This window comes from Catharus ustulatus, chromosome 11 (assembly GCF_009819885.2).
Source record: "Catharus ustulatus isolate bCatUst1 chromosome 11, bCatUst1.pri.v2, whole genome shotgun sequence".
NCBI classification, from domain to species: Eukaryota; Metazoa; Chordata; class Aves; order Passeriformes; family Turdidae; genus Catharus; species Catharus ustulatus.
Window position 1 is genome coordinate 15,162,306 of NC_046231.1, and position 17,767 is coordinate 15,180,072.

Here is a 17,767-nt window from a genome sequence, read left to right on the forward strand (position 1 = left end):
GTGTTACCTGTGTCTGGAAGATATGGACCCCAGGCGAGGGTGGGACAGGGCAGGGATGTGCAGCAGAAGTGAAGCGACGAGGGAAAGAAAAACTTAAAAGAACAAATGCAACAACTTCCTGATGGGGGCATTACACAACTGGGTCTTCATTTTTGCCTCATTTAAAGCCATTTAAAACTTTCTTTTTTTCCCTGGACTTTCTGAGGAGGTGAAGGTATTCTGGAAAACCCTCAGCTCACTTGTGTCTGCATTCCCTGACAGCTACCCCAGGGCAGCAGGGCCATGGGTCACATCTGTCCCCAGATGGTCACCCTGACTTCTCCCTGTTGAGCCAAGACCCAGCCACAGAGCTGTGTGGTTCCTGCTCACCTTATGAATTGAATGTCTGGGCACTTGGCAAGTTCCTCCATGAGCTTTGTGGCCCCACTGGCTCCAATGCGGTTTTTCTCCAGGCTGTTTTAGAAAATGAAAGAGAATTTTGAAATCCAAAACAGATCCAGAGTGGAAAACAGCTGAATAGTCCCATGCTGTAATCACCTCAAACAAAATAAATGCTACTTCAAGTGTATCAGCCAGGCAAGGCTGGCCCTTGGAAGCCAGAAGTTGAACTGCAGAAGCCTGTCTGCTCCTCACGTACATCCCCTTTTCTCAAGACCCCTGATTGAAGGCTCAAGGACAGAAAAATGAGCCTTCCCAGGGTTGTTCTCAGGGCTGTACTCACTCTAACACCTTCAGCTTTTCCATCTTTGGGAGAGCACTGGCCAGCTCTTGGGCTCCTCCATCTCCAAGGACATTCCAAGACAGTCTAAGGGAGACAAGAAATCCCAGCTATGAGTCTGAATAAACGCTGTCACTACAGTGACCTTACCCCTCAGGGATTAGCCTTTCTGCAAGAGCTAATCACCCTCTTACCATGACAGGTAAACACTCCCCTGGATTACAAGCTCAGTTTTGGAGATTTCCCTCCATTTCATCACATGGAGTGTCTATGGACTGTGATTATCTCAGAGTCCTGCAGATCCAGGGAATGAGAGGTGAAAGATGGAAACGACTGCTGAGCACACAGCTTTACCCCAGGAGTGTGTTTCATCAATTAGTCATTACTGGTACATTATTAACAGTATTAACAAGTATTCAGCAGGCTCAGAAGTGCCTGCATTTCCAAACAGGAGCAGACATGGCAGTGATTGTGCCCTGTGTGTGCTGGATGCCTCCCCACCCCTCCCCACACTCACATTATCTCCTCCAAGGAAGGGCACTGCCGGAAGCCCAGGGAGAGCGATTTTGAAGCATCATCAGTGATTCCACAGAGTTTCAAGCTGAAGCAGCAGGGAGAGAGCAAACAGAGGGCATGGTGTGCTGGTGTCAGAGCTGTGGGGAGCTGAGTCCTGCCATGCTCTGCCCCCAGTGCCCTGGTACTCACTCGATCCTCCGCAGGCGTCGGAAGCACGGCAGCCCCTCGGACAGGGCACGGACACTCTGCTCCCCGAGGTCATTTTCTGATAAACTGTAGGAGGGATGGAAAAGCTTTGAGTGGTACAGAAAAAGCAGGTACAGTCAGAGAAAAGCCACCATAATCATGTGAAGTAGCTAGTTAATAACTACTACCCAGAGTAAGTGAGGACTGTGTAGGCAGCAGGGATGAGCCAGATTGGTGCACAGCAATTTTAAGTCAATTCACTGCTTGGTACAATGGGAATGACAGCCCTGCTGTCCCTTACAACCTCAGTCCTGGCAGCAGGGAATTGCTTGCAGGCAGAAACATGGGGTGTAAACCTGTGTCAAAGGACAGATCTGCAGCACATCATGTGAAACTGGAAATAAAAAGTTATACTGGAATTAATGACTTGGGAGGAAGTGACAGTAAGAGAGAATGGGAAGAAGACCTTCCAACTCCTAAAGGAGCTACAGGGGAGCTGGAGAGAGACTTTGGACAAGAGCATGGACGAGGGGGAATAGCTTCAAGCTGACAGAGGGCAGGATTATATTGGATATTAGGAAGCAGAAATTGTTCCCTGTGAGGATGGTGAGGCCTTGGCACAGGTTTCCCAGAGAAGGTGTGGACATTCCATCCCTGGAATTGTCCATGGCCAGGCTGGATGGGGCTTGGAGAAACCTTCTCCAGTAGAAAATGTCCCTGCCCATGGCCAGGAGACTGGAATGAGGTGATCAAAGATCCCTTCCAACCCAAACCAGACTGTGATGTTTGGCACCATCCCAAGTGCACCTGCCATATCCTACCTTATCTCTTCCAGCAGCTCACACTCCACCAGGGCTCTGGCCAGCTCCAGCCCTCCTGCCTGCCCAATGTTATTGTTCTGGAAGCTAACCACGGAAACACAAGCATTGGAGGATTGTTTTGGAATAAAGCTGTAACAAAAGCTCATGTTTAACTTGCCAAGAACTGAACCAGAGGTGGTCTCCTACCACTGGGACTCCTTTTCTAAGTTATCTTTTGATTACATTTTCAACACAGACAGGAAGAGATGCCTCTAGGCTAACTGAACCCACTGAGCACTTCTAGCTCACCATTTTCTTGCTTTGTGACTATAAAACAGTACAGGAAAGTCCTACAGGTCAGAGTCCTGGAAAGATTCCCACAAAAGTTTTAAAAATACAGTAACACTGAGTTCAGGGAAAATAAATGACTCAGAGGTGCCTGCACAAAAAAGTGAGGGTCCATAAAAGATGTTTATGCTTACATTCCACCAGAGGCATCAGAAACCAACACACTCAAAACCAATTTTAAGGCTTATTTTACTGTATATCTCTTCCTGGTTCATCTCTATAGCTAATGCTGCAAGAGATTAAGCAAGAAGAGTTTGTGACTCTTACAGCAGAGAAATTGTGGAGGATTTCTCAGCCCTGGGAGATTACTCTCTGAACAACCATTGCCCATGCCTTTTCCCATTCCTTCTTTCAACAATCCTCATATTCCCCAGGATATCCTGCCTTCCTGGAGCAGAGGCTGACACTTACTGCAGGATCTTCAGGTTGGTCATGTGAGGCAGACAGAGGGCAAGGCTCACTGCTGTCCTGTCTCCAAACCCATTCCTGGACAGTCTGCAAGAAGCAGACATGAAATGTTAGTGGCAGTGAGGGCCTCATTCCTCACCTGTGTGTCACCCACACGGATGTGTGACCCCCATTCCTCACCCACATGTGCTGAAAGGACCTAAAGTGCCTCATTCAAAGGACTCAGAGTGGGAGGAAGAACAGTCAGATTTTGAAATCCTGCAGCAGAAGTTAAGAAGGGAAGTAAAACTGAGCTACACTTGTCTCCCTTCCTGAGTTACCTGAGCTGGAATTTAACTGAAATTGCACTTTTTCAGGTGTGCCCTTAGTACACACACCATAATCTGAAGGTTACAAGGACAGCTCCAGTAGTTTAACTGCAATTTTCCCTTATTTGTTATTTTAAAATTTTATTTATAATATGACAGGGTACATACATTCCTTAAACTAGTGTAGAATAGAACATCAATAGGTCTGACTGTGTAAAGCCTTTATCTGTCCACTTCCCTCTGTTTTTGCAGCCACACAGATTAATGGTGATTTCTTGGGCAACACAGGCACTGAGCAGCTGCTGTGCTTGAGACACTGCCTATAAACTTGCAGATTCAGCTCTTGAATCCATTAGTTCACTAATGCAGACTGCACAATTCTTGGAAATCTCCAAGACAATCCAGCAACCCATCCCCAAACCTTCCACACGCAGCACCACACATTTCTATGGTGTGTGGCAGAGTTTTACCCTGCTCCCACAAGAATCAGTGGTAAAACTGATCCTGGCTTTATTGGAGCTGTCTCAGATTTTTGTGTCTTGGTTTTTGCCCAGCTTCCCAAAAGGACATTCAAAATGACACACTTACAGTAACTCCTCGATGTGCTTGCAATGGGCAAGAGCTTCCATCAGCTTTTCCCCTCCAGCAGGACCAGGACAATTCCCTGAGAGGCTAAAATAAACATGAGACTCTCAGTGAGTAAATGAGAACCACAATGGACCAGCTGAAATATTTCACTGTTTGCCTGCTGGGATGGAACTTGGGTCTCTGGGAAATGGTCTGGGGATTTTTAGGCTCTTTTGTCAAGTTCTGAGTAACTCCTGGCCCTGCAGGTACTGTGGGGAAAGAACAGTTTTCCCTCTAACAGAAAGAACTGGGAACTTCCTATTCTTCAAGTTATTTTCAGGTTTTTAATTTTAAAAAGTTACAAGGTTTACCCCAAGAGTTGAGCCTAACAAAGAGCCTGGATGCTCTGATTTCTGTTCCCTGGGAGAAGTAACAGTTTGAGCCCATGTCTCAGAGAGCCCTGCACAGGGATTCCCACATAGGCTTCCCCACCAACCACAGCCATGACCAAAAAGCTGAACCAAAACAAAGGGACTCACTCGATTTTCTTCAGGTTTTGCATTTCCAGCAGGACAGCAGCAAGATTTATCAGGCCTGGATCTCCAATCTTGTTGTGGCTCAAACTTTAAAGAAGAGACAGAAGTCTGTGTTGTAAAGGAAAATGGCAGGCAAAGTACAAGATCTTTCTTAATGTGTCCCAATTGCTGGATGACACCTGGAGCCTTGGCAGCAGAATCAAAGAGATGTTTATCTCAACATCTCACAAAACATTAATAGGTGTTAATGAGGAATATTTAAAAATGGCAAAGAACAATTAAAATCATTGGATCCTGTTGACAGGTGGGAAATTACTTCAGCCAGAACACCAAGACAGGATGAAGACAGGTTGTTATTATTTTCCAAATTGCTACAGTGGAGAATGGACAGCATTTGGCAAGGGAGAGGGAGAGAGCAGAGCAAGCCTAGGGCCAGCTCCAGATCTTTTCAGACCAGGCAAATTCCGGGACTGAGGCTCTCCCAGGACAGAAGGGAGTCTCTAGTCCTATTCTGGATCCCAAGGAAGATTTCAATTCTATTTAATCCATTTTTTACATGTCTGCAGCAGAGTGGGGTAAGACCCAAGTTTCCTCTTCTGAACATCAAGTCCAAGGTACCTCTTGCATGAGCATTTTGCAGCCTTGCTGCTTTGCTACAATAGTGTGTATAAGCACATCTGTTCTCTGCAAATGCTGGCACCAGTGGTCTCCTCTCTGCAAGAAAGGAAAAACTTACTTGATTTCCTCCATGTTGTGCATTTCCCTCAAGGCTTCTGTGAGTCTGGAGCAGCCGTCATTCCCAATGCTGTTGTGGTTCAAGCTGGAAACAACATCCCCAGGAAAATGGGCATGAGCTGCTGCCACTCAGCATCCCCAGCCAGGCCAGAGGTGAGCTGCAGTCACATACTTACAGCAGCCTTTTCAGGGATGGCATCTCACAGAGCCCCAGCACCAGCTCAGGGATGGCAGCACTGCTGAGTTTCATGTGGCCCAGGCTGAAGGAGGGAATAACAAAGGTACAGTTTTACAATTATCTACCCAGGGACAGCTGGGTGAGCACTGGGCACAGAGGGGAGCAGAACAAGAGTGGGAGAGGTGTGGGAGTGTGTTCTAGTCCCTGTGGATCATTTCAGTTTTGTTCTCTAATGCAGTTCTAATGGACCTGTCTGGATTAACATCAAACCTCTGGAGCAAGAGCCCCTTGTGGAGCCACTGTGACCACAAGACAAGATCCATGCAAAAATAACTACCAAAACATTTGATTCTCCACTGGAATTCCCTGCCACAGACTACTGGTGTCTGTCTCACTCACTGTTCATTGCAAATAAAGAAGAATTGTTGCTTCTTCCCCATCACAAGCAATCAGGAAAAGTATATCTGTCCACAGTAGAAGAGAGGCTGCAGTTTAACTAAAGCTTCTAGAAAGTCCTGGCAGCCTCTGGACAGCCTGGTAACAACTCACTCACTTGAGTTCTTCAATGGCCTGGCAATTCTGCAAGCCTGAGATCAAATACTCAATTCCAGTTGGTGCAACACTGCTAGAGGTCAGCCTGCAAAACAGCAAGGATCAAATGGGAAGATTAGGTCTCAGCACACTGAGAAAGAAGAGTTTACTCCACAGGTAAACTGTCCCATCCCAAATCCCAGACAGCACAGACATCAGATACCAGTAAATTTGGAGAGATTTCCACACCCCTTGTGTGCAGGACTAAGAGGACTGGCCTGAGGCACAGGATTGAACAAATAATAAATATTATTATAAGGAAAAAGTCACAGCTGAGACATACCCAAACGTCCTCAGCTCTGGAAGGGGTAGCAAAATCCTGACTAGAATTTCTGCTTCATCCTCATGGAGTTCCACATGAGACCATCTGCAAGGAGGGAACAACAGGTCTGGGCTTTGTGCTGTGGTGGCAAAAGGTCTGTGCCAAGCCCACAGCTGAGACACAGCAGTGCTGGTCACTGAAGGAGTGACACAACGCTGGTACTGCAGCCATGGTGAGTGAGTAGAGCTGATCTGGGCACTGGGACATTTAGATGATTTCAAAGGACACCCCAGGAAACCACCAGGTCTCTGGGTCTTTCCTATTTTCCATTCAAACACTCCAAAGGGACTGGGACCTTGCACTGGCCTCTCTGTGTGTTCAGAGTGCTGCACCCACCAGGACAAGCTGCTCCCCTCCCTAAAAATCCTTTACAACACCTCAACTCACCTCAGCTCCTGAAGCTGAGCACATTTTTCACAAAGCCTTTGGCAGGAGGAGTGCTTGATTTCTGGCTTGTACAGACTCAGTCTGCAGGACACAAACACACAGCACAGCTGTCAGTGAGGATCAGCAGAGCCCAGGGCAGCACCTGGTGCCCCCCAGGGACACGATTAGGGACAGATCAGAGCTTTTATTCCACATGTGTGGCACAGAGGGGCTCTGAGACTGAACCCAAGTAGCCTCAGACACTCTGAAGATATTCTTCATCCCACAGTGAAATTCAGAGCAAGCAGAAAATCATGATAATCAGTCACTTTCTCACCTGCTAACAACTGATTCTGTCTTCTCCAGGCAGTGTGGGAATTTTATGACTAATTGGAAGAGGGTTTTATCTTTACATATCCTGGAAAGGTAGAGATTAGAGAACCAGTGAACTTCCAAGGGAAGAAAATACTATTTTGCATAGGAAAAATTAGGAGGACTGAATGGGATAGGGTGATGCTGGCACATGAAAGCTAATCACCCATCTCTGAAGAGGTTTGTAATGTTTAAACTAGCTCCAAAACCAGCCTAAACCTGGCATCCTTTCTCCCAAGGACAGCCAGGAATATGGTCTCCTTCCCATTAAACCTCCTGAGCTGTGTGACCATAAACCTTCTAAGCACTTCTACCCACCAGCCATTTGGGCTAAAATTGGCTCAAGTGGGCAAACAGATCATAAATGCACTGGAGACAGTGAATAAACAACAGAAGAACCAGTGCTGGCTTCAATCTCATTTCCTTAAGAGTATCAGGACAAAAGAAAAGGAAGACACCAGTGAAATGGTGAGAGACACCAGAAGCTGAGTGCCACTTACATGATCTCAGAAATGTTTCCAGAGGCCTGGACTGCCAGCTCCAGAAGGTTCATGACCCTCTCTTTGCACACCCATGGCTCTTCTATGCTGCAAAGCAGAATAAAGGCAGCTCTGCTTTATTCACACACAGGGATCCATCTCTGCCTCTGTCAGCTGAAGGTTCCTCACTCTAAATACGTGGAAAGGCTGCTTGGCTTAGCAGAGTCATGTCTGCATGGCAAACAGGGGCAACCTGGGGACAGGCAGGAGTAGCCCAGCTTCCCTGCAGAGGAGGGAGAATTCACCTCCCAGGCCAAGGGCAGGATGCTCTGGCAGCAGGAATGTGTCCTCCAGAATTATCCCCCTGCTCTGCAAGGCTGGCAGTGCTCTTTGGAGCCAGCACAGTTTATGGCCACATGAGGCTCAGTGGGAATCAAGGAGATAAAGCCAAATACCAATAACAGAGTCAGCCATGGGAGTTTCTCAGGACAATGTTTCCTGCCTTTGGAAGAAGCACAGTTCACTTCTGTTTTTGATGAAAAGACATCTTAGAAGATCACACCAGACTCAGATCAGTATCTAAAAAAGCACAATGACACAGTACCTGATTTTCAGCAGCCCCAAATCTTTCCTCAGGGAATGCAAAAGTCTTTCTGCAGCTTGGACTGTCATGTTGTTATTTGAGGACCTAGAACCAAAGCTGACTGGAATGAACAGCTCACAAATAAACCCACCCAAATGGGCCCAAGAGCCATTAACTCACGTGTACTCTGTCAGACCAGTGCACTTTTCCAGGAGCAAGAACAACTTTTCCAAGTGCTCTGGCTGAAAGTTGCACTCTGCCAGTCTGAAAGGATGAGAAAGAACAGCCTTAGTTCATCACACACAGCTCAGGCTTCCTGAGCCAGAAATATCAGACAACACAGCCTAACCTCACAGAGAAAGGAGGAGGCACAAAAACCTTAAACACCTTTAAGAGTTTCCAAAAAAAGATTGTGGCAACCCTTCAGAAGCATCTGTTGAGATATTCTGGTAGAACATAAGTGTGTGCTACAATGGCACTGCTTTTTGTAGGACCCTGTCCTGTGACAGGGGTGTAGAGCAGACAGTGGGGAAGCAAAGAGAAAAAGGGATGTGGAATTCTCTGTGATGTGAGAAAGCTCTTCTCAGAAGGTGAGTCAAAGCAAATGTATCAGCTATTAGTGTAAAATATCACCATGCCAGGGGGAAAAAGAGGTTTTGTCTGCTTTGTCCCTTGAAAAAGGATACCACCTTTGCCAAAGAAATCACCAAAAAGTGTGTAACATTACCTCAAAACCTTTCTTGGGTCATTTCCACTTGTCAGCTTGATGATTAAAGTTGCTTTGGAGCACAAACTGCACAGAGGAGACATGAGTGTAAGATTTAGATGGATCATTACTACCTTCCCCAGTGATCAGAATTTTATGATACCAAATTCCAGAATATAATCCAGTACAGCAGTGACAGAGGTACCTGGCTCTGCTCATCCCTCCCTAAAATAAACCAGCCCAGGGAAATGCTTCAATAAGGTCTCACTCATGCTAAATTGGCACAAAGGCAGCACTGGTGTTTGGAGAAGCAATCCTGACCTGTCCTGCTTTTACCTGCCTCCTCTGCAGTCCCTGTTGGGCTCTGGGGAAGGATACAACAGGAAACCAAAGATTCAGCACCCACATCCAACTGCAGGAATGAATGGAAGTGCCCCTGGTTAAAACTGGCTCAGGACAGACCAGCTGGTCCCATGGACATAAACACTGCTGAAGTCCCACAGATGTGCAGCACAGCCCAGTCTCATGACTGGAATCTGTGAGAAAAGCACTTTGTGCCAGAGCACCAGGCCCAGAGCCCATGGGATATTTTTGCCTGAGAGAAAATGAGATAAAGATGTAAATCCAAGTAAAAGAACGTGGGAAATTGCTTTCTATTGCCCCTGAAATCTCAACATACTGAAGAGAACCCTAGAGAGCAAATGCTGGCCTCTGCCCTAAAGAAGTTCATTAGCAGATTCATGACAATAATTGGTACAGCTGAGCATCTCTGTCTATACACAAAATAACCTGGCCCTGTGGAGTGCTTGGCAGTTATGTTTGGCCATTCCAAATGGACATAAACCAAAGCTTTGGATAGCTGGACATAAAGGTAGTTGAAATCATCATTATTACCTGAAGATCACAAACTTTCAATAATGAAGAGGAAAACAAGCAGAGAAGACTCAGAAATTAATGAGGAGAAACAGTCACCTGACTTGAACTTCAGTGGTGTTTCCAGATGTGACAAAGGCATTTATGAGATGTAGGACTCCATCCTGAGAAATCCCATTATGGCTGAGACTGCACAGAAGAGAAGGAAGGATTTTCATGTCAGGAGTCAGGGCTGACCCACAGGCACAGAAGCAAAATTCAAGTTGGCACCAAAGACAGAGCAGTTTGTGCTGGGCCTTTTCAGCTCTGCTCAGTCACTGAGCACCCCAGGACGGTGCTGATGACTTGGGGGACACAGCAAATGCAATTTTCCTCTTGCACCACAAGAGGAACAGCTGGAACATTTACTGCCCCACCAGCAAGGGAAGGGGAGAGGCTGCTCTAGGGCTCAGCTCAGCTCACACAGCTCAGCTCACAGCACCTGTGGGTCCTGTGCTACTCAAAGAGGACACCCCATGCACAAGAGTGATGAACTGAAAACCCTGGGAACTTGGTCAGCTTCTGTCACACCACCCCACTGTGGTCATTGCTGTTTCCTGCTGACACTAATAAAGAGGCATTTGCTTATTTTCAGCAGGTTTTGGATCAGGCCCTGAGTCACCACAGCCTGGTGGTCTTGAGTTGTACTCAGGGTTCAGTCAGAGCTTTCCTCCTAAGGCAGGAGAGGGCAGGAAGCACAAGCAGCAGTCTCATGAAGGATCACACACACCCTCCTTGACTCACTGGCTGTTCTCTTACTTGAGGGAGCAGGTCCCAGGAACTCGATGCAAGTGGTCCAAGAGGCACCTCAGGCCTTCATCTCCCAGCTGATTCCTGGAGAGACTGCAAGGCAGAAGAACAGTGTGGCCAACCAAAACTTAGCCTTTGGAACAGGCTGCCCATCCCTGGAAATATCCAAGGCCTGGTTGGACAGGGTTCTGAGGAACCTGATCTAGGTGAAAATGTCCCTGCTCATGACAGGGAGTTAGACTAGAGGGACTTTAAACATCCTTTCCAAAAAAAGTATGCTGTAATTCTGTATTCTATATATTCTATACATTAAACAGCAATGCTCCTCTGAGAAGCTTTGAAGGAAAAACTCAAATTTCCTGGATTTAAATCCTAGCTTAGGCAATAAAAGTCTGTTTAAAACAACTCACTGCCTAATGAAATTACCTCATGAATAAACTCCAGAGCAAGCTCAAATGAAGAGCTCAGGTGAAGCAACAAATGCCTCAATACAGCAATGGAGTGAAAATCCCAAGGAATTTGTCCCTTCAGCTCAAAAGCACCTCTATAATTTCCAACTGATTGTGTTTCTCAGCAGTCTGAATGAGCACACATCCCCCTGCAGACAGGCTGAGAAACTCCAGGCAATGCTGAACCCCACCAGCACAGCTCTCCCTCAGTGTCTCTGCTCAAGATCATGGTAACACCCCAAACCCCACTCACTCTACTTCTGCCAGCCACTGGTGATGCTCCAGGATGCTGCAGAGCTCCTCCACCTGCCCCTGCCCGATGGCACAGCCTGTCAGCCTGTGTGAGACAGCAAGGGTTAAACATGGCCAGCTCAGCCTGTGTGAGACAGCAAGGGTTAAACATGGCCAGCCTGTCAGCCTGTGTGAGACAGCAAGGGTTAAACATGGCCAGCAGCCTGTCAGCCTGAGCTCAGAACTCAGCAGCTGCACCAGTCTCTGTGCAGCATTCAGTTTTTGCCATCTCCTTGGTGCTGGAACAGACACGTTACAATCTCCTGGCTGGGGCACTCAGGAGCCACCAGGGAGGCTGCAGACACACCTCACATCACACAGAGTTCATGTGGAGATTATCACCCAGAATTTATGGCACACATTTGGAAAATGCAGTGATGAGGGCTCAGTTCAGGTGCTCGTGCAGCAGAGTTTGGTGCAACTCAAGATGACCCAGAAAAAAAGATTTAAAAAAAGTACAGCCCTTCCAATGCATCCAAATTGTTCTGAATTGCATTTAAGCAGATGAATTGAGCACTAAGGCTTAAGCTACTAGCTCAAGCTCCTTGGCCACCCATGAATTCTCAACACAAGAGGAGATCTGGCTCCCTGCACCAACTTTTGTATTTCAAACCCACCCACAAGTGAATTACAGTAAGAGCTCTCTGCCAGTACCTGCAGGATGTCTTTTGGCTTTGTGTGCTTGCTCCTAGATGCAAGAAGGCATTTTCACCTGACCTGAAGCAGAAACAAAACACAGTCCTTGAGCAGTGATCTCCAGAGATGACAGGCTCTGCAGTCCCTCCAGGGCTGAGCTGCTGGGCTCCAGTCTGAGTGCCTTACCTGACTTCCACCACTCTGACCCGCTCACAGAGGTTGATGGAGTTGAGGAGTGAAACAGCACAATGTGGGGACAAGGAGTTTTTCCTAATACTGTGAGGGAGGAGAAGGAAAAAACACTGAGGTCAGCTCCTGAGAGGCTCCCATACACACAGCCCAATTTTCCCATTGCTCATTTGGAGACACAAAAGATTGGATACATCCCATTTAACTCAGGATGAGGGAGCAAGGACCTGAAGTTTTGAGCATTGGCACCCAGCATTCCTTTACCTAAAGGAGAATCTCCTTTAGTTCACTTTGGCTAAAAGGGGAGTACAGACCAAGGGCTACACTGAACCCTTTGGGGCCACTGGACTAGAGATACCCCAAACTGGAGGCAACCTCCTGACTGAGCAAACTCAGTCTCATGAGACATGAAGATGCTACAACATCTTGTAAAAGATGGCCAAGCTCCTTCTGGGCTTTTTGTCCACACAATGGAGTGTCCTAGCCCCTAACAGCACTTCTCTGGCCTGAATTCCAGACTAAATATTCCAGCCTAAATGGCTGATATGCTGCAGAAAACTCTCGTGGTGTCAAGATCTGCTGTGGTATTAGCACTGTTCATGGCAGCAGCCAAAGCAGGGACCCCAAACATTACCTCAGTAGTGTCAGGTGACAGAGGGATGGCAGAAAGCTCAGTAATCTCTCAATGCTCTGGTCACTCAATGAATTTCCAGACAGACTGTAAAACATGGGAGGAAACAACACCCAGGAGAAATTGTTTCAATCCCTAATTACTTCTACAACATTTACATGGACGTGCACACATACATGGCGTTATGTGCAAATTCTGTAAAAGGACATGTCCAGAAATGCCATGAAAGTTGGGCAAGATTTAGTCCTTACAACCTGATCTCTGTGTTTCTTTACATCCTACAGCCAATTATCATTCCAGTTTCAAGAGTCTAACTTTTGTACATTTACAAAACAATGCTACTGATGTCTTTCATGCACGCAATGGGGTGTTATATTGTTTTTATTTGCTATTACTCAGTTTTTGTTCTGAGCAGTATTCTTCTAATTTTCAGTGACCAGCCCTTCAGGAGCAGAGCTCATGGCTTAGTGGGGCAGGAGCTCTTGCTCTGGCTGTTCCACAAGGTGAAGTCTTGAGGAATAGAAGACAATCTAGACACAGGAGGAAGTCTAGAATCACTGAGGAAGATTATGAGAACACACCCTTGTTCTGGGGCCTTCACACACTGATGTGGTAGGCTTAGGAGAGGCCAGGTTCTCTTTGAAACAGGGCAGTAAAATCTGGGTTTAGCTCAGTATGAGGGTGGAGCTCTGTGGGGAGCCCTGGGAGGATGTGGTGAGAGCAGAGCTGGTGTGCACCAGCTGCCACCCTGAACATCAAATCTGTGTCTGGGGAGGCAGACAGACAGACAGACAGGCAGGCAGACAGGCAGGCAGGCAGGCTGACTTACTCGATTTCTGTCAGCTGGGGACATTGAGCCAGTGTCTGGCACAGCCTGGTCACATCCTCCAGACCCACTCTGCAGTCCCTGAGACTGAAGCAAACAAAGCACTCAGGAGCTGAACATGACCACAGGGTCCAACATTCCCAGCACACCCCAGATCCTCACATCCCAGAGTGACCCTCCCACTTTCCCTACTTACACTGTGCTACCCTGAGTCTGGGACTAAGAAATCAAAACCTGGGACAAGCTGATGATGATTTCACCATCCCTGAGCTGATTAGAGAGAGCCAGTCCACCAAAATACCAATACTTGGGGTGCTGCCTCCCTGGAGCCACACCATTGGTGATTCAGTTGTCTCAGGAGACTGGACAGCATCTTTCCCTGCTCAGCGCTGTCTTGGCTCTCCCAGAGGGAGGCTGGAAATGCTGCTCCTGTCCTTCTCCAAGGAGGAAACCATAGAAGCCTTTTTGGGTGACAAACTGGCAGGTCTCCATGGGATGAATGCAGTAGTCACACAGATCTGTCTCTCATTATTTATACTGGAAAGCGAGGCAATCCCCTCAAGCCAAGCAAGAGATGCACTGTTTATTTTCCTCCCTGAGGAGACACAGCCAGAAGGATGGTCTGTCCCACACACCACACTGCCCCAAGGGCACAGACCCCACTGCCATCCCTCCCCCAGTCCTGGTGGCACAGGGAAGCCAGGCTGCCCTACCAAAAGCTCTGTCCTGTGGCTTCCTGCTTGGGATGTGCCCGGGAACAGCTTCTCCATCTGCTGGCACTCCTGGGGAAAGAACAGTTTAGCCCATGAGCTGTGCTGATGTTCTTGCTCCCATGTAGCCAACTCCCCACGAAGGGGTGAGGAGGTGGCAGTGGCCTCATGTTCCAACCTGCCTTCCCTCACCACCTGCCACAATGAGGCTCACCCCTTCCCCAGGAGAAAAAGAGCCTGATTAGCCCTTTTCCAGCCTCCAGAGAGTTCTGCACCCACTCAGCCCTTGGGCATCTCTGTGTCCTGGCCCAGCAGGGAGGTGACTGCTGCTGTCAGCCCACCAGCCATGAAACAGCTCCCTGTGCTTCCCCCACCCTGCCTGGAGCTTGGCTCTTTAATTAACCCACACATCACCTCCTATTCAGAATTTCACAAGTCTTTTAAACTTTATGAGTGGGTATGATTTTACCTGACTCTTTCCCAAAAGGTCAGATGAACCACCTGTGTGTGTCCTAAGCTGTAACCAGAAAAAATATCATCAGCATGGAGTTTGACAGCACAAGCTGCTGTATCACTCCTCAAAACCCACAGCTTGAGGTTTTAAATAGCAAAAGAATACAAAAAGTACTCCTGGCCATACCTGAGGCTCACTGTTTTAATGTGTTCCATTGCAGTTAATGATTGAGCTATGAAAAACACAGAGCTGAGGGAGATCTGGTTGTCATTAAACCTACAGGAAGAAAAGAAATCAGCTGCTGCAAGAAAAACTGATAAAAATTAACACCATGCCACAGAACAGTGCTCCTTGTGCAGCACTCCCAGGCTGCTGCTTTGTACCTCTGCAGGATTTCCAAGTCCAGTTCTGCAAACACAACTCACTCCTGTATATTTTAAATTCATCCCTCACTTTCAGTGTTCAGAGAATCACAAAATAAAAGAGGTTGGAATGGACCTCTAGAGCTGATCTAGTCAAACTCTCCTGCTCAGAGGAGGGTTAGCATGGAGGAGACTGCTCAGGACATTGTACAGCTGGGTTTTTAACACTCCCAAAGACAGAATTCACAGAATTCTGTCTCTCAGGGCAACCTGTTTTAGTGAGATTGTAAGTAGGACAGTCTTGGCTTGAGAACAGTTCAGTTAAACAGGAACAATAAATATTCCTTTCCATAGTGCAGAATGGAGCCAGACTCCTTGAGCTCTGTTCAGAGCACTTGCAATGGGAGTGCCAGGTGAGATACCCAGATAAACACCAGCCACCACTGCAGGTGAGCTCAGACCCCACCACCGAGGCACCTCCCTTCCTTCAGAGCTGCTCCCCTCCAGAGAGGAAGGACTGCTCCCCCTCCCAATGAGGAACTTGAAGAGGAAATGTTCAGTGAGTTGCTCAAGGCTGTTTCAGAACCCAGGAGCTGACACAAGAGCACCTGTCCCCTTCATGGGCAGTGAGCACAGAGGCTCTGGGGCACTGAGCTCAGTCAAGCTTCAAGTGGAGTCAGCCTGTGCTGGACTGGAGGTGGGGGTGGAGCAGACAGCACAGTGCAGCTGCCCAGCACAGAATATTCCTGCTCTTGGTTGTGAAGAGCCCTGCCCAAATGTGCACTGTGCTTCCACAAACAATACTCCACAAAACCCAACCCATGCATAAGGAAAAAACAGGAGCTACTCACTTGAAAGAACGTAACATTTTCAGTTTTGGGAGGCACTGAAACAGCTGCAAAAGTCCCTCATCTCCCAGATAATTATGTGATAAGCTAGGATTTAAAGAAAGGCATTTAATCTTCACAGCAACAAAAACCAATAGGCACCATCAGCTCTATTTTCTGTATGTACAGCCACATTTCCCCCAGGCCATGCCTCTACCCCACTCTGCACAACTCTGCAGAACAAACAAGTGGCATTTTCTCAGCATCCCAAGCAACTGCAGGTAAACACCATGGGGGATAAGGAGCACTCACTCCAGCTCAGAGATGTGCCCACATTCCTTCAGGACTGCACACAGATTCTTCAGGTCACTGCCTTGAAAATTACAGTCTGTCAGTCTGTGGGGGAAAAAGAAATCAATCAGCCAGGTCTGCAGGATTTCAAACAAGCTTGTAAACTTCACTCCTATGAAAACTAGAGAATCAATGAAGAGATAACAATGGAGTTAAACAATCCCCTTGAAACAGCTCACTGCTCACCAGCTCCCAGAGGGGCTCCAGGTGATGGGGCCACCCCCTGCCTGGTCCCTGTGTCCTTTGTAAGGCACAGGGTGGGCACAGGGGCTCCAGCCATTCCCCCAGGGCAGAACCTGCAGCTCCCCTGGCAGCTGCTGGCACTGGGGAGATTCCCAGTTCTCCTGTGATTCACCACTGAGGGATGCAGAGATTGGAACACAACCCAGAGACAGGACATGCATGTAATACAGTGAAAACTGGCCAGGGTACCTTATTTTTTGGGAGGTGGCAGGTGTCTGGTTTTCCTCCCCATGTTGTTGGTCATCAGTAGAGAGCACAGGCTCTTCCCTAAGTGAGCACAAAACCAGACAAAAGTAAAAACTCTTTTGCTTTAGCAATTTGACAGATCCCTGGGGCTACCCTGGCTCCAGCCCACGTCTGTACCTTGTAATTGCAAGCTCTCCTTTTCTAACCAAATATTTGAGCATGCAGGCTACTGGGGAGAAGGGGAAAGAGATATTTCTATCAAAGTTGGATGGAGAATTTAGCTTTGGCTAAATAAGTTTTGTGAAGAGCCTGTACAAAAATCTGACTATTGATAATTAAATGGAACTGTCTATGATTAACTAAACTGTAACCCTGTAACTAAAAGCTACAACTATAAACAGTAAAGCTGTAACTAAATCTGACTATTCATAACTAAATGGAACATGCAAAACCTAAAATATCAGAGTTAGAAATGTCACCTGATGCCTTGAAGGAGTCCATGTGTGTCACTCTCTTTTGAGCACAACCACTGGGCTGTACCCCAGCCCAGCTCTGCTGTTTCTCTCTGGCTAAGAGGTGGAATGCAGGTACACCATGGGAAATGCTATTTTACAGTGGGCTCAGTCCACAGAGAACAAGAGTTTAAATAGTGAAATTTCCTAAAATTCCAGGAGCAACAAGAAACTATTTCTTGGTCAAAACCTTTGGGTTGAGCTGTTTCAACCATAATTTTCTGAGGGGAAAATTTAAACTCCAAACATCTCATGATTTAGGAGTACCATGGTCCAGAGTGCCTGGTGTTCTGAACTGCAGGGATCTGTGAATCTTTTCAGAATTTGGTGTGGCATTCACTTGTTTTTCAGCCTCACTTATCAGACAGCACAGGTGTCATTAAACAGCCTGCTCTGCTTAGGATGCTGTGGGATGAAATGTGCTGTAGAGACATAAAACACTACAGAAGGCAGTGACAACTTTTAAAGTGGCTGAGAAAGCCAGGAGACAGCTCTACATTTAGATTTGGGGGTGGGGTGGGAGGCAGGAACTGCTGTGCAGTGGAGTGTTACCCTTGGTACCTACACAGGATGCAAGAACTAAACAGGATGCTGAGATAACACCATTTGTGCACACACAGCCTACCTAGGAGGAAGAGAACCAAAATCTCTGTCTTCTCTAAACCTCAGGACTGCAGTTTCACGACAAAGGCTGTGAAAAAGAGAAGCAATCAATCAAT

At 47.2% G+C, this 17,767-nt stretch overlaps 1 protein-coding gene across 1 annotated transcript in view; it reads right to left on the reverse strand.

Moving 5' to 3' along the window:
* The window catches only part of NLRC5 (NLR family CARD domain containing 5), a 29,352-nt gene that overhangs the window by 257 nt on the left and 11,328 nt on the right, over positions 1-17,767 (reverse strand). Inside the window, exons 15-46 of the mRNA XM_033069809.1 lie at positions 17,674-17,739; positions 16,540-16,617; positions 16,069-16,152; positions 15,781-15,864; positions 14,754-14,843; positions 14,583-14,630; positions 14,117-14,185; positions 13,407-13,490; positions 12,581-12,664; positions 11,944-12,033; positions 11,776-11,838; positions 11,084-11,167; positions 10,391-10,474; positions 9,692-9,781; positions 8,741-8,806; positions 8,194-8,277; positions 8,035-8,118; positions 7,452-7,538; positions 6,917-6,997; positions 6,601-6,681; positions 6,175-6,258; positions 5,854-5,937; positions 5,299-5,382; positions 5,124-5,207; positions 4,391-4,474; positions 3,873-3,956; positions 2,980-3,063; positions 2,242-2,325; positions 1,424-1,507; positions 1,236-1,319; positions 722-805; positions 370-453 (exon numbers count right to left, since the gene is read on the reverse strand). Coding sequence (XP_032925700.1) covers positions 370-453; positions 722-805; positions 1,236-1,319; positions 1,424-1,507; positions 2,242-2,325; positions 2,980-3,063; positions 3,873-3,956; positions 4,391-4,474; positions 5,124-5,207; positions 5,299-5,382; positions 5,854-5,937; positions 6,175-6,258; positions 6,601-6,681; positions 6,917-6,997; positions 7,452-7,538; positions 8,035-8,118; positions 8,194-8,277; positions 8,741-8,806; positions 9,692-9,781; positions 10,391-10,474; positions 11,084-11,167; positions 11,776-11,838; positions 11,944-12,033; positions 12,581-12,664; positions 13,407-13,490; positions 14,117-14,185; positions 14,583-14,630; positions 14,754-14,843; positions 15,781-15,864; positions 16,069-16,152; positions 16,540-16,617; positions 17,674-17,739 — 2,589 coding nt within the window. The remainder of the gene's footprint in view (positions 1-369; positions 454-721; positions 806-1,235; positions 1,320-1,423; positions 1,508-2,241; positions 2,326-2,979; positions 3,064-3,872; positions 3,957-4,390; positions 4,475-5,123; positions 5,208-5,298; positions 5,383-5,853; positions 5,938-6,174; positions 6,259-6,600; positions 6,682-6,916; positions 6,998-7,451; positions 7,539-8,034; positions 8,119-8,193; positions 8,278-8,740; positions 8,807-9,691; positions 9,782-10,390; positions 10,475-11,083; positions 11,168-11,775; positions 11,839-11,943; positions 12,034-12,580; positions 12,665-13,406; positions 13,491-14,116; positions 14,186-14,582; positions 14,631-14,753; positions 14,844-15,780; positions 15,865-16,068; positions 16,153-16,539; positions 16,618-17,673; positions 17,740-17,767) is intronic.